This window comes from Siniperca chuatsi, linkage group LG10, assembly GCF_020085105.1.
Source record: "Siniperca chuatsi isolate FFG_IHB_CAS linkage group LG10, ASM2008510v1, whole genome shotgun sequence".
Classification (NCBI taxonomy): Eukaryota; Metazoa; Chordata; class Actinopteri; order Centrarchiformes; family Sinipercidae; genus Siniperca; species Siniperca chuatsi.
In genome coordinates this window covers 27,730,077-27,743,886 of record NC_058051.1, presented here as the reverse complement: position 1 = coordinate 27,743,886, position 13,810 = coordinate 27,730,077, and the positions used below count along the sequence as shown (strand labels likewise).

Below are 13,810 nucleotides of genomic sequence, written 5' to 3'. Positions count from 1 at the left end.
TTTTTTTTTAACCAGGTACCTAACTTTTTAAACTGACATAAATGATTATGTGTGTGTGTGTGTGTGTGTGTGTAGGGGATTGTTAACCCTTGACAAATAAGTTAATCAGCAGGATAAAAGCTGTGCAGTATTTCCAGAGACCTTCTCACGCCTCATTGGAGATTCTCTGTTTAATATTAATGGGCTCTACACCAGTGTACGCATTATTATCACTACAGAAGCAGGTTGCTGCGCGCTACGATTTGTTTCATCCAAGAAAGATGACGTTGGTTGTCACCCTGACGTCACATGCGGCGCTGACGTCATCGGACACGCCCTCTCCGCTGAGCAAAAACACTTGTGTCCAGACATTAGAGGTGCGGAGAGCCAGGGGGATTTAAAAAAAACAAAAGAAAAGAATAAAGTCTTGTTCATTAGCCGGACTCGAGCCGATAGAGGTTTTTCGAATATGGTCTGTGGCGGATTCACCTGTTCCAAAAATGCGCTTTGTTCCCTGAATGTGGTTTACATGGTGAGTGTAGGCTACAAAATGAATCATCATGCTAAGTTTTAGCTAGCTGCGTTAGCTTAGGCTAACTAGCTTCACAATGAAGTAGCGCAGTGTTAGCGGAGCTAGCTACCAATTCAGATACAGCGCAGACAAATGACTGATTTCGCCCCTTTTGCTTCACATGTCACAGATGATTATTGGTATGGACTCGATTCTGTTCATTATACGTAAAATGATTAGACATCTGTAGTGTACGTTAGCTAACTAGACAGAAATGTAGAAAGTAGTAGTCTTAGCTTTTTAAGCTGACCATAGCTATCGCCATTATGTGTGTGGAAGCTAACGTTACCGTTAGCTGCGAGGCCAGCTGACCTAACATGTGAAATTGATATCCTCTCTCATATCAGTCACACAGAGTTGTCACAACAAGATTTAATCAGCCGATGTCTCTGTTTCTGTTTGTGTGGCAGCCATGCGAGTTGTAATGGTCAACACTTTGGCTTCAGGTTAAAAAACTGAGATCAGGAATCTAGAAACACCTGTAAGGTTGCTCCCTGTGCTAATGAAATGTAGTACAACAGGCCTATAGTAAATATTACCTTTTTAAAACTAAATATTGTGAGGACTACCTGAGAGGAGATTGGACTTTATGGTGAATTTTAAGGTTGTGGTTTGTATTGGATTAGCCTACATTATCTTGTAACTTTGCTGCTCTATATACAGTATGTGAATGAGGTTGAGAGAATATTACAATGGTAATATCATTGTATAATGACCCACTAAATACAGCCTCAAAAGGTACCTAAGTCAACATAAAACAAGTAGTTGTCTCAACAAAAACTGAACACTTTTAAGTAAGGTTGTAGCTATTAATTGCATATCGTACAAGTGTTTCTGTGGTTTTAGTTTCTTATTCTTGCTTAGTTTTACTGATGTGTTTACCCTGTTAACAATTAGTTGTTTTTGCCTCTCTTCTGCCTTGTGTTCAGTATTGTTTGTTGATGCGTGTCGGTGGGCAACAGTGCATTAATGCTTATCCTATCTGCCATGTCTGTTTGTCATGTGTATTTATATTGTGGAGAGCTGAAAAGAAGATTAACAACTATTTTGATTTTTTTTTTTTTTACTTCTTGATGATGATCTTCAAACCATAATCTAACATTTGATAGTTCCACCTTTTCAAATGTGACAATTTGCTGCATTTATTTGTCTTTTATTTTAACTTTAAACGGAATATCTTTGGGTTTTGGACTCTTGGTCAGATAAAAAATATCCAATTGAAGACGTCATCTGGGGCTGTGGAAAACTGTGGTGGGCATTTTCCACTTTTTCTGACATTTATAGAAGTATATGGATTAGTGCAAAGCTTCACTGAGAAAATAAGCGTTAGTAGCTGACACTTTCATCTAGCGTTTTGGTTAGTGCAGTATCTTGATAAAGTGTAAATATTGTCATACTGCATTGCAGCATAATAGTGCACAGCATGCAGAAGTAATACAATTTTTAATACAATTTTCTGAGCTAATAACTCAAGTGAATACGGAATGGCTGTGTTTGTGGTCGTATTTGCATTCCTAATGATTTTTAGATACGAAAATGTACCCACAGTTTTGTTTAGACACAACTAATGTATCATGGAGTTTTTGAAAACAAGTATTGAGTCTAAAACATCTTTATTGTGTTTGTCTTACTCACTCTTTCTTCTAAGTCTGCCAGGTATGCACTATGCGTAGTTTGCCTGCTGTTGAAACACTTGAGACGCGACCCACCCAGTCAGAAAACTTTGGAACATGTACACATGCCGCCAATCATGTTGACAGCTGAGTCACTGTAACTGTCATGAGTCTGACGCTATAGTTGCTGTGTAGAATCAGGTCAGCGACAGCAGTGGAAGAAGACATATAAAGGCAAAAAGGACAAATAGTCCCTTTGTGAAAAGATGAAAGGACTATTTGTCAGACAGGACAACACAAATATGAATTCTGTAGTGTTTTGTCTATCAAAGGGAAAGGTAAAGCTCATTATTTTAAGCGATTGATATTACAGAAAACAGTCGAAAACCTGTGTCGGCCACGCAGACAAACAGCAGAGGGAGTTACCTGCTTGATCCGATTTATGAAATAGTTTTGGATACTTATTAATTTTGTAATTCATATTAGCAGTTAGTGTTTACATTACAAGAAACAAAAAATGTGACAAAACACAACAACGAACTCTGTTTTTAATCTGTTTCAGATGATCAAAAACAGCAAAAAAAACGTCTAGAGTTCAGCAGTCTTCTGACCCAGGGCCACGTGAAGAAACCCAAACTTTTAGTCAGCCTGTTTTTATTCTCTGTGACCGTTGCTGTGCTTCACCAGCATTATTTATTTGGCAAATACTTGAACTTAAATCATCATAGAGCCCCCAGACCTGACTAGTGTTTATAGGATAACTGGTGTTTGTGGTCAAAACTCTGTACCGTGACCATGTGGTTAGCTCACTTCCATCAGACGCACACTGCCTCAGCTGACTCTGGTTAACTTCCTTCCCTCTACTCCATTCAGCTGGTCGGGCTGCTTCTGATTGGAGTAGCAGCATGGGGGAAGGGGTTCGGCTTGGTGTCGAGCATCCACATCATCGGAGGGGTCATCGCGGTGGGCGTCTTCCTGCTGCTCATAGCCATCGTAGGTCTCATCGGAGCAATGCACCACCACCAAGTCATGCTTTTCTTTGTATCCTTTCCCCTCGTTGGCATTGAAGTTGGGTCAGTTGCAGTGAAGTGTGATTACAATTGCATGTTTTTGCACTGTTGTTTCTTTGACCTCTTGCTCCCAGTACATGGTCATTCTTTTTATCGTCTTCCTGTTCCAATTTGGAGTCTCCTGTTCCTGCTTGGCAATGAACAGCGAGCAGCAGGTGAGCAAACTCTGTTTTAACTGTTTGTCTCTTATGCTGCACCCTTGTTCATTTAAACAGTTGGCAAAACATATTTATGTCTGCATGAATAAATTGTATTAAAATTTGTGAAGCAATTTCCTTAATTTTATTTGTCTTATTTGCTTTTCCAGGAGGCACTTCTGAACTCTGCTTGGGGTATGTTGGACAACAAGACCAAGACAGACCTGGAGAGCCAGCTGAACTGCTGTGGGCTGCTCAACGTCACTGCCAGCCAAGCACAGTTTCGTGAAGACTTGCAAAACTGCCCGGCTGTAAGTCTTATTCAAATTTTAGAAATCACATTTTTCATCGTTACATCCATCAGGAAAGAAAAACACTGTATTTCTTAATAGGAAACATGCTTGAACAGCACAGGCGCAGACTCAAGTTGCTTCCTAATGAAACTATTTTGTTTCTTTCATTCAGATTATATATGGTCGTCTTTAAATAAAATGTTATATACAGCAAATCTCAGTGTATTTCTAGTTACACAATATGTACCACTGAATAAAAGTCACATAAGCATTACCCTTAACCAGAGTATGTTGAAAGTAGGCCACTTTCTGTAGTTCTCAAAATAGATTTTGGTAGCTAATCCTGGCTTAGCTGACAAACCATTGGCTCATACTGCTATAGACTAAAGGCCTTTTTTGTGTCTTTCACTCCAGTTATGCAGACACAGCGGTGCCTGTTTCACCTGCGGGGTTATGATGCTGAATCATGCAACAGAGGCTCTGAAGATCCTCGGGGGCGTCGGACTCTTCTTCAGCTTCACAGAGGTGAGTGTCCGGTCCCAAAACATACATCTGTGAACCATCCACTCATTTAATCATCAGTCTAATAAGTCTTGAAGGACAAGAGAAAGACACAGAAGTGAGTTTAACATTGCACGCTAACTGGAATAATTGCTGTATTTAGCCAAATGGATGTGTGCACTTCCATTAGATTCCTTGTTCCTACTGAAGGCCCGATCACACCAGCATTTAAAATGGCAAAATTTGGGGTGAAATCGATTCATTCTAATGGAATCGCCGCAATCAGAGGACTTGCTCGCAGGGGTGAAGTAAATCCACGCACATTGTTTTGGGTCGAGTTCAACTTTGGTGAACTTTGATTCACAAATTGTTAACCAGTAGCAAACGCTAAGCTATCGTAGCTTAATAACTGCGTTGCACCATCCATTCTGTCGGGGTATAAACTGCTCTGCAAAAGAGGAATAGTTTGCAGACAGTTATGAGACAGAGTTTAGTGGTTCTGAATTAAATGATATACAATCCTGAGAGCAAAATGCCAGGGGGGAGTAAACGGCACAGTACAGAGAAAATAGGAAGAAGCTATTGTGTCTGACTAGCCCTGACTGGGTAGCGCGTTAGCGATTAGCTCAGCAGCTACAGTAGTTTACCAACTATCCCTGTGAGTCGTCACCACGTCACCAAGCTTCTACCACCCCATATATAGCGTTGACTTCCAGCTGATTTTTGCTTTGCCATTTTCTGGTGTGACCAGGCTACATCTTGTTTTTTTCTTTTTTATGTCTTTAACAGATCCTGGGAGTGTGGCTTGCTGTGCGCTACAGGAACCAGAAGGATCCACGAGCAAACCCAAGTGCGTTCCTATAGTCTGTCCCACGTACGCAGTGCAGCGCCGTAGACGCAGTTTGAGACACACTGGTACACATAGAATCATGCACATCTAGAGGCATATAATACAGAGCCACACCAACCGCAACAACACAGAATGGACGAGCGCACGCAGCACCTGACAAACACTGAAAAACAAAACACACACCTTCACCTGAGTCTGAGAAGCAACAACAACCTGTCACCTGTCCAGAAATTTTGCCAGAGCTCAAGCTGGAAGACCTGGATACTTATGTGTGAAAGGATAACTTGTAATACCAAGAAGTGTGACTTGTTGGTATCGCGAACCAGCCTTGATTTGAGTAACAGATTTCCTGATTGCGGCCTGCTAGTTTCCAACTATGTAACAAGTGATGAGACATCTCTGCATGTGTCCTACGCCTGCACAGACAAACAGCCTCTTTGTTGATTTCATTCCACACATCAACCAAATGACTGTGCAGTGTCCAACAAATAACTTGTATGCACCTTGACATTGTCCTCTTGTCTCTAATGTAGTGCCATCACTTAACGACAAATATATTCCTCTGGTCAGTGCTATCGGTGATGTGTAAAACTGTATACCCAAACATGTCCAGTGTGATGAGTTTGCTCTCAAAGTCAGCTGAGGGGAAAAGAAGGCAAATACTGGACATGTGTTGTAAAGTAGTTTTTGAATTGTATGTAAATGACGCGTCGATGCCACAATTGCCAGGATTGAACAGGATTAGGAAATTAGAATAGATTTTAGGTAATGTAGTTGCTAGTCGGTCGGCTTCAAATATTTATGAACTGTAACTGAGCCAACTAACTTTTAAACAGTCGGAGATATTAGGATGCCAATGGACTGCAGCCTTGATGTTGTACATAATCTTTTAGAAATCATTCTCGATGGGTTTGCCAAGTAGTTGCCCCTCTAGTTGAGAGGTTTGCCTGCATATTTGAGGTCTTTGAAGGCCACAATAATCCACCCTTCCTGTATTTAATATGTTCCTTTGTGTCGCACAGTGATGTTGCTTAGTATAGATTCTGGTAGTAGAGAAGTGGATTCAGGTACGTATCCTTACCTCCTGTGTAACTGGAAAAAAAAAAAAAATCAATAAGTGCTACTTGATTTGAAATAATTGGGTAAATTTGGCCAAAACTACTTATCGCAAACCAATTTTGTTTTTAGAGTATTAATTGTGAAAACGTGCTCTTGGTTGCAATTCTTTTTTCTTCTTTTTTTCTTTACATTTTGAAAGAATTATTCTTTTGTGGAATCATTTTGTTCTCTGTTGCCATCAGCTCTTTTCACCCATCAGTGTTAAATGCTTTGTAAAAACTTGTTAAATATTTTCATGATCTATTTAAGTTAAGTTTGATGATGCACATTAGGCTAAAGTTATGTTGTAGATTTGATGATATAAGTTTGATGCCTGGCTTGATGTTAGACATTTCCTGTTGATAAATCACTGCTCATTAGTTCTTTCTTTTAAGATGTATTTTCTCTTTTTTGAATTGCTTTTAACTTAAAGGACTAACACAAACTGTAATTACGTGTCTTACTTGAACCTGTCAACTTGGCTGATGTGGATTTCCTGCTGCTGATTTGGAGCCATCGCTGGTGTAAACAAACATTTTGACAGATCTTAAGCATTATTATGCCATATATTACACCTCACTTTGAATTTGTGTGCACTTGTTATTCAAATGTATCTTGAATTTTTGAGACTTAATTTTCCAAATAATAAAACCTCAAATTGGAAACAGTTTCCCTTGAGTCATTGTTTATGTATAAACCTCTGTGTCTTTTTAAAAATGCATCCTGAATGGTGTAATGACGTTGTCATAGAGGAAGACAGAGTTTAGTTGTGATGACACCTTTCACCACATGATGGCAGTACAGAGTCTATGCAGCTGCCATTTCTTTTCCCACCATTGCTCTAAGTCACATTTACTGTTATTTCAGCCGTGCTCTGACATGGGTAAATACCTCAAGACAAGCAAGGAATTTGTAGACAGTGGTGGCTTTTTCCAGTAACACAGATTGATTGCATCCAAGTTGAAGGTGGATAGCATTAATATGGCAGCTGTAAAATAAATTTACTCAAGCAGTAGCTTTTGATTTTCAGTGATATTCCTTCAGAAGGCCATTAATCCCTTCAGCAGGGATGTGCCCAGTAATGTGGGGGTGGTTTGGGGGCAGCGAGGGAGGATCAGAAGGAGAACTCAAGGATAAGGGAATAATTATCCCGATACCTTTCAACCAAGGTTGTCCTAAATGAGGATAAACTGCTCCTCTGCCCTCATCCTAATGGCCCGTGGCAGACTGTCACCATAACCGGTACCAAGAAAGGTGTGACCTAATCTCTGGCGTTGCTACGCCCTGCCAGGGAGCACCTGCAGGTTCACTTTCCTGAGACGCAGGAACATTTATGTAAGTGAAATGTGCCTGGTAAGGGCTTTGAGTCTTGAGTGTTTGCTGTGGCTTGGGACCAGGATTTTGGAAACTGCGCCACATATCGCATCCCCTATCCTGTCAGCGTGCTCTCCTGAGGGCCCAATGCCAGTCCCCACCCTGTGATGCATGTCCATATGCCGGGTGTATTAGCTCGGAGAAGCTGTGGAGAATCGCGCCAACAGGGACGGCCATCTGTCCTCTTACAGATATAGCATGGACTCTGCAAGAGCATGAAGGCAGGATCTTAAAACATTTGGTCCGTTATATCACAGTGCTATGATGAATGGGTTTTACAAGGGCTTGTCCTATAGGCAGAACTAATTATGTATAGCTTTTCAGCGTGGGGCCGGATAAGGCAGCATTCAGATCAGCAGGGACCGATCAATTGTTTCTTATAATAGCCCTATTCCCAGTGGGGGAAGAAATATACTATACTGTAAAAGTACTCCATCATAAGTAAAAGTCCTGCATTGAAAAGCTACCTGCGTAGTTTACATTACATACCTCACAGCTATGTTGGAATATTTTATTTTGCTTTTTCAAAATTGAACATGGAAAAGTAAAAAAAAAACAACACACTAAAGTAACTCAGGTAGACAAAAAACTGATAAGGCAAAGATAAAAAATAAACCAAATAAACCATAAATAAATCATAAATAATAGTACAACAACTGGGAGGTATTGTGGGACCATAGGGAGGTGCAGTCAATCTGATTCAGAGGAACGTCTTTCAATGAAAGGTGAAAATAAAAAATTCAGCTTTAGGCCTAAAAATACTGTATTAAACAGATGAAATCAACAAACATGTGACTATGGATTATCAAGTTCCACAGATAAACTTCAAATCCATACTTAGTAATGTTATGTGGATGATTACTGCATTTTTAACATATCTGGAGATTTTACCATTCAGTCGTATAGTTTTATCTTTGAGCAATCACCTGATTGCAGAGAAACTACTCAGGAGTTCAGAGACATGGTGGAAGAAGTACTCAGACTCTTTACTTAAGTGAAAGATTACAGATACAGATTTATATTATCAGCAAAATATACTTAAAGTAAAAGTACTTGTTATGCATAAAAATGGTCCCCCTGTGACTGACATTATTACATAATATTATTATATATTATTACATTTTACTGTTGTAGCTGTAGGTGGAGCTAGTTTTAACTACTTTATATACAGTCAGGTAGTTTTGTCCAGTGGTTCCCAAACTAGGGTTAGGGCCCCCTTCAGAGGGTCACAAGATAAATCTGAGGGGTCGTGAGACGCTTAATGGGAGAGGATAGAAGAAAAAACTAAAGTTTGCGACAAAAATTTGAATACATTTTTAATTTTTTTTTAAACTTGAGGTTTTAATGAAATGTTGGATAATTGTTTGAGCCTCACTTATGTAAATAAAACCATCTTTTAGTTAGAGGGTGTTTAGTTTAGAGGGTGGAGCTCTCTTTGGTGGAGCTGCTAACAACTCATAGACTTCTGAAACATGAAACATTCAGTTCTTCATTTAGGCCATAGAGCGCTAATGTGTTAAGAGTGTGAATCCAGTATGCCTCTGCTGAACTGAGAACTGAATTTGTCATGTTGCCTCTAATTTGTTTTATTTTCATTATACAACAGATTTGAAATCCTGATCAACCAATTATCCAGTGACAATTGTACACCTGTTCTAGGTGGACTATATATGTGTTTGCCTCATGTCTTTGTCCATTTTGACTCTGATGAAGACACAGTAGTGTTGAAATGTTAGTCTGTCAATCAATCAATGCCCTGTTTTTCCCATCGATTATAGCTGCTTTACAGTGCATTGTATTTTATAAGCCCTTTACACACCTTTTTTAAGGTAAAATCTGAAAGGTAATGTGTCATATTTAATAAGATTATCATGTGTTTTGTATGTAAAATCAAAGCAAATTGTAACTATAGCTGTCAGATAAATGAAGTGGAGTCAAGTATTTCTCTCTGAAATGTAGAGGAGGTAAAATAAAAAGTATAGTATAAATTATTATTATTATATTAAGTATAAATTAACATAAACTAGAAATACTTGTACTTGAACGTGCTTAGTTACTTTTTACAATAGCTGCATCCTGCATCAGCAGTGGGAGTTTCCTCTGACACACGAACTGGATTGCTGAGTATAAACTCGTGCGGTTTTAATGGGTCTGTATCTGGATCTAGATTCTTCTCACAGCTCTGCGAGGACAAACAGGAAGGCAAATCATTCTCATCAGTGAGGGGAGACAAACAGGTCAATATGGCCTATCAATAATGAAACAGACCAGGGATGCATGTTGTTAGTCCTCAGATGGAAGGGCAGCACAGGTGATCTAGGGAATTAATCAGAGCATTCAAGTCTTATAGTGATATTTCACTTTAAAATGGCACTTATTTTTTTCATACCACTACATTGACATGGGTTAGATTCTCATTAGTATCCAAACCATAATTTGCACTGGCAGGCTCTATTGGCGCCTCATGGATAGTTTTCTGTCATTGGAAGAGTCAGACAAAGCCTGATTTTGCTGAATGGTTAAAATTAATGACAGACATGGCCTCTTTTGAATCTCTAATCGTAAGGACTAATAATTATCGAGGGCAGTTTAGTAAAGTTTGCTTAAACTTTTTTTAATGAAAGAAACATACCAGAAAGTAAATAGATAGCTTAAAGTAATGAACAGACAGTTGAAATAGATAGAAAGTAATGTATAGGCTATAAACACTTTAAATAGTTAGCTTAATGTAATGGATAAACAGTCCAAATAGTTAGCCAATAGTAATGGATAAACATTTGAGTTACCAAAATGTAATAGATAAAAGGATCAAATAGATACAATAGATCTGATAAATAAATGGTCAAATTAGCTAAAAGTAACAGATACAATGTAGAAATCTGCCACTCCAAGTGGTGATATAGATTGAATATGTCATGGTTTGAGGGTTTATGTATGGTATTTCCTGTTTTATTTTGAAATGCTCCCCCCCCCATGTGTCTGTTAGATTTACTTCCTGTCTTTGTTTGCTTTTCCTGCCAGTTTTGATTGTTTGCTCCGCCCTGATTAGTTTCACCTGTGTCTCGTTATCTCCCTTCACCTGAGTGTATTTAGTCTGTGTGCTTCGCTTGTCTCTTGGTCTGATCGTCTTTGTTGTTTGTCGAGCGTCCTGGCTTCGATTACCTGTTTGTTCTGTTGGAATTATCTTCTGTTTTCCTTGGACTTTGCATGGATTTTGGATTTTGCTTGCTACCTGTTGGATTTGTTTGCCTTAGTTGAACTGCTTCCCTGATTTTGACCACTGCCTGTCTGAAAACTGTGTAAGCCTTTTTGTTTCATTAAATCAATGCACCTGCTCTGCCTCAGTGTCTGTGTTTGGGTCCAATCCCCTGTTTCTCCTGCTGCCCTGCTTGACACATATCGCAACAGAACGCAAGCTTGACCAGAGCAACCTAAACATTGACAATTCAACTGTATGAAAAAAATATTGTAACAGCACTTTCCTATAATTAATAGTGTTAAGACAACATCCAGCTTCAAATCCATTCAACAGAATCCAGTATGTTGAACATGAAGGGTGGTGTGCGATAAGGGTTTATTTGAGCTCATCTGATAGAGTTAGGCTTACGTCAGTGATGAGGAAAATAAAGAATGTTTTTAAAAGCAGGTAGAATGAAAGGGTAGAGAGAGGGACAGGATGAGGTGTGAAATTCAGGCTTATAGTACATTAAACATAAATGTGTCTTCCTGGTGAGCAGACATGAAATCTTATAAATGTGGGGGAAAAGCAAGATGTTCAGTCCTTTGGATACCGACACAACTGATAAGTACATACAGGCTTTTTTATTTTTTTTAAATCACCGCATTAGCACCAACTCTCCCCCCATTCAGAATCATCATAAAATAACCCTCCCACTCAATGTACCATCACGTAGACTAATCATACATTACGTACACTTGCAGAACAGTTTGTTCCTAAGATGTGTACTAATGCTAATGTAGTGTTGGTCAAATCATGTGTGTTGGTCTTTAAAAGATTTAGTTGCAGTGTTTGTTTTTTTTGTCATTAATTGCCGCTGCTTTGCATAAGAAGATGTGAGCAGAATAAGCTTGTTACCCTGCTGTTATGATGGTTGAAAGTCTATAAACAATTAGGCTGCTCTTAATGATTGCAAACAACTGAGCACAACCCATACATAAAGTACAGTATATGTACACATATATATTAGGGAACAATGGCATGATAGCAGAGGCGTGGCGTTGCATCTCAAATCAAGTGTTATGCTTAAAATAAATCCATATCTGTAACAAGCAGAGTGTGAAAAATCAATCAAGATCAATGTGACAGGGGATTTTGTGGGAAGTGTTGCTATGGAGGAGAATGCAGAGTGTGAGAAAGAGAGAGAGGCAATAAGGCAGCTTCTTCTCTGTAAACCGCAGATTAAAGTGACCTCTGGACCTGTGCCTCTGATGTTTCCCTAATTACCTTGTCTCGCCATCCTGATAAACGGCACTGAGACAGTTTCCTCCTCTGCTGTTTACAGCTTCAAAACCTGACACGGTAACGCCTGTGGAGCAAATGCTTTTGTGTACTGTGCAGATAGATTTTGGACAGGAAAAGTATCCGTCTCTGCATTGTGGCTGGAAGACCAGGGATGCACCGATCTGACCCCCACACTGCAATACTAAAATGTAAAAATACATCAAAATACGTCAAAGTATTTTAACTTGGTGTACCTAACTGGCCCCCTCAGTTTTCTATAGAGTATTATCAGCAAAATGTTCTTATTTAAAGCATCAAAGGTAAAAGTACTCATGTAGAAAAATGGCTCCTGTGCATGTTATATTATTATATATTGTTGAATTATTGATACTGATGTGTTAATGTGTAAATAGCATTTTACTGTTGTAGTTGGTCGAGGTGGAGCTGATTTTAACTACTTCATGTACTGATGGGTAGTTAAATCTACAACAATGCATTGTATTTTACAAGCTGATCACATGATTTGTATGTAAAATCTTAATCTGCACAGTAACTACAGCTGTTAAATGAATGTAGTGAAGTTAAAAAGTACAATATTTTTCTCTGAAATTTATCTCAAATTTAAAATGTGTACTGCGTGGAGCATTGCTGTGGCACTAAAACTGAGTTGGTGGCCCGCCGTGACTTTTATGACATTGATGAAGAAACTGTATTTAACGTGGATCTGTCACATTAGGCCGATACCCGACCCTGAAAGGGCAAGAGACAGTTTAATTAACACATTCATGCTCCCACAGACACAGCACCAGATTAAAGTGGAAGGGGAGTACGGGGCAACAATGTGCTGAGGGCCCCAAGTCAAGAACGAAATGATCAAATAATAAACGTTTGATACAAACTTTCGATACTCCATACAGGAACAGATTTTAATCAGTATGCTACTCAGAATGTATTAAAGGAATAGTGTTTTATTTTGGGAAATACACTTAGTCGCTTTCTTGCTGAAAGTTAGATGAGAAGAACGATACCACTCTCTTGTCTCTACGCTAAATATAAAGTCTACAGCCAGGAGACAGTTAGCTTAGCTTAGCATAAAGACTGGAAATGGGGGGGAAACAGCTATCCTGGCTCTGTCTGAAAGTAACAAAATCTGCCTATTAGCACTTCTAAAGCACATTAATTAACATGTCGTATCTCATTTGTTTAATCCCTACAATAAAAGTGTCTCTGCTGGTTGCCTGGCAGAAATAGTCCGGAACATAACATAAAACCACAACTTGTTGTTTTTACATTTTGGTTTTTGCACAGATCAAACAAACAAGATATAACATGTTGATCAGTGAGCTTTAGAGGTGCTGGCAGGTTGAATTTTGTTATCTTTGGACAGAGCCAGGCTAGCTCCCCCTTTTTCCAGTCTTTTGCTAAGCTGAGCTAACCGTCTCCTGGCTGTAGCTCCATATTTACCTCACACATATCCATCCAGAGTGGTATTCATCTTCTCAGCTAACTCTCAGCAAGAACAGAAACACCTGTCAGTGTAACGCAATACAATTCAACTGCATCCTCAGAAACGAGCAGTTGAATCAACACCTCTCTAAACATCATAACAACCTTCATGAAAGGAGTATTTATTGCAGGACCTTTGTATAAGACTGCATTATTTTTAGCCAGATGTACCTAATAATGAGTACCGGGCTGTGGTGGGGAACTTTGTCTCATGGTGTGAGCAGAACCATCTGCAGCTCAATGCGACAAAGTCTAAGGGGCTGGTTGTGGATCTACGAAGGGCCAAGGCACCAGTGACCCCGGGTTCCATCCAGGGGGTCAGTGTGGACATTGCTGAGGATTACAAGTTACCTGGG

General features: G+C 39.3%; 1 protein-coding gene across 2 annotated transcripts; it reads left to right on the top strand.

Annotated features, from left to right (window-relative positions):
• Positions 1-296: 296 nt before the first annotated feature.
• tspan31 (tetraspanin 31) lies at positions 297-6,782 on the top strand. Of its 2 annotated transcripts, none has more exons than XM_044210063.1 (6): positions 297-511; positions 3,037-3,204; positions 3,308-3,388; positions 3,541-3,681; positions 4,078-4,188; positions 4,954-6,782. In XM_044210063.1, the coding sequence occupies exons 1-6, from the start codon at positions 449-451 to the stop codon at positions 5,026-5,028; spliced, it is 639 nt and encodes a 212-aa protein (XP_044065998.1). In that variant the 5' UTR covers positions 297-448; the 3' UTR covers positions 5,029-6,782. The 2 variants fall into 2 exon arrangements, with proteins under 2 accessions (XP_044065998.1, XP_044065999.1); XM_044210064.1 differs by having other exon boundaries at positions 312-451.
• The last annotated feature ends 7,028 nt before the right edge of the window (positions 6,783-13,810 follow it).

Excerpts from the sequence above, each read along its gene's own strand:
- tspan31 (XM_044210063.1), top strand. The coding sequence starts at position 449 with ATGGTCTGTGGCGGATTCACCTGTTCCAAAAATGCGCTTTGTTCCCTG. Across the intron at positions 3,389-3,540 it reads CAATGAACAGCGAGCAGCAG|GAGGCACTTCTGAACTCTGC; the intron begins GTGAGCAAACTC and ends TTGCTTTTCCAG. Across the intron at positions 3,682-4,077 it reads ACTTGCAAAACTGCCCGGCT|TTATGCAGACACAGCGGTGC; the intron begins GTAAGTCTTATT and ends CTTTCACTCCAG.